General features: G+C 40.6%; 1 protein-coding gene across 1 annotated transcript in view; it reads right to left on the bottom strand.

Moving 5' to 3' along the window:
* The window catches only part of ITK (IL2-inducible T-cell kinase), a 97,308-nt gene that overhangs the window by 7,679 nt on the left and 87,994 nt on the right, over positions 1-1,635 (bottom strand). The window contains exon 16 of the mRNA XM_006863923.1: positions 1,278-1,435. Within this exon, the coding sequence (XP_006863985.1) occupies positions 1,278-1,435 (158 nt within the window). The remainder of the gene's footprint in view (positions 1-1,277; positions 1,436-1,635) is intronic.

Genomic DNA, 1,635 nt, shown 5'->3' with positions numbered 1-1,635 from the left:
CAAGGTTGGTGGTTCAAACCCACCAACTGCTCCTTGGAAACCCTATATATAGGGTCTCTATAAGTTGGGCTGCGAACCACAAGGTCAGCAGTTCAAAACTACCAGCTGTTCCGCAGGAGAAAGATGAGACTTTCTGCTCCTGTAAAGATTTACAGCCTCGGAAACCCTGTACAGGTACGCTAAGAGTTGGAACGGACTCCACAGCACATAACCACCAACAACCATAAGTTAGAACCAGCTCAATAGCTTGCAACAAAAACTTCATCATCAGTATTATAGCACTTAATCCATATAAGGCAGGCAATATTCGTTTTTCATTTTTGTTTATATCTTTATTGTGCTGTTTCTCCTTATTCCTGATTGTAAACACCCTATGAACTTGTTGTTAGGTGCTGACAATTTGGTACTGACTCACAGCGACCTTATGCACAACAGAACGAAACACTGCCCAATCATGCGCCAACCTCACAATTGTTGAATTTGCATAATCGTTGAACTTACACAAGTGTTATTAAATTCTCTTTTTCCTGTTAAGAAAAAGGGACTTCAGAGAATTACGCAAGATGAATGCCTAAGGAAGTGCAAAGCTGAGATAAAACTCAAGTTTCCTATTCTACCTTATTGACCTTCAGTGATCTGCATTTGTGTTAACTATTTCAGCAACTTTCAACATGGGCTGAAATTTACATTTTTCTAACAGTCACTGAAGGACAACTAAGACTCATGCTGATGTAGCTCAAGGTGCAGCTTGCCACCCAGGCAGGGGATAACTGAGTCATCTGGGGCCTACTGTGTAATCAGCACTCCATTCTGAGTCGCCAGCATAGAGAACAGAGTATGACATATACAATGCTCTCAATAAATATTTCTTGAACGAATAAACTGAACTATAAAGCCATTTTAATATCTTCACTGCATGAGTGAGCTTGTTCCCCAGTTTATAGAAGTAATTCAGTATACTTTTTAATGGTTTTGTGATATAACTGGTATTTTCTCCTCTTCTCAGAGAATTAGGGAGAGAAATGGTGCACGTCTCATCGCACCCACTCTCCAAGATTGTGCTTACAGTTTATGATCTTCTGTAGCAAATCAAATGATTTTCAAGGTCACTGCTAGCTGTTAGGAATGGTGGATCTCCCTAGTTAATCGACCCTCAAAATCACTTTCCTACTAATCCACTTTCATCATCCCTGATGCCTAACAGAGTTCATTTCCTAAGGAAAGGGGCCCTGAAATTGTAGATTCTAACACAGAGGAAAACAACTTCCTCCACTCACCTCTTTCCAGCAATGATTCATGATCTGGTAGATATTTGTGGAGGCCAGTCGGGGCTTGTATAACCGAAATCCAGAACTGATGTCTTCCACTACCTCAGAGTTGCTTCTGTTTTCATATGGGATTTTTCCTTCACTGAAGACTTCCCACATCAGTACACCTATAAGAGATGATGAACACAGTAACAGCTAAGGATAAAATCCACAAGTAACAAACAATCCAATCCCTATAAATCAGACTTCTTGGCACTAGGATTCAAGTTCTGACTGCCAGGAAGTACAGTATGAAATCTATCTGAAGCAGAAGAGGCCTGTCTTGTTCCTAAAGATCTGAGATTTGTCAGCCTTCCTAGTGGTTACA

The sequence above is a fragment of the Chrysochloris asiatica genome, unplaced genomic scaffold (genome assembly GCF_000296735.1).
Source record: "Chrysochloris asiatica unplaced genomic scaffold, ChrAsi1.0 scaffold00057, whole genome shotgun sequence".
Lineage (NCBI taxonomy): Eukaryota > Metazoa > Chordata > Mammalia > Afrosoricida > Chrysochloridae > Chrysochloris > Chrysochloris asiatica.
This window is presented reverse-complemented; position numbering and strand designations above follow the sequence as displayed.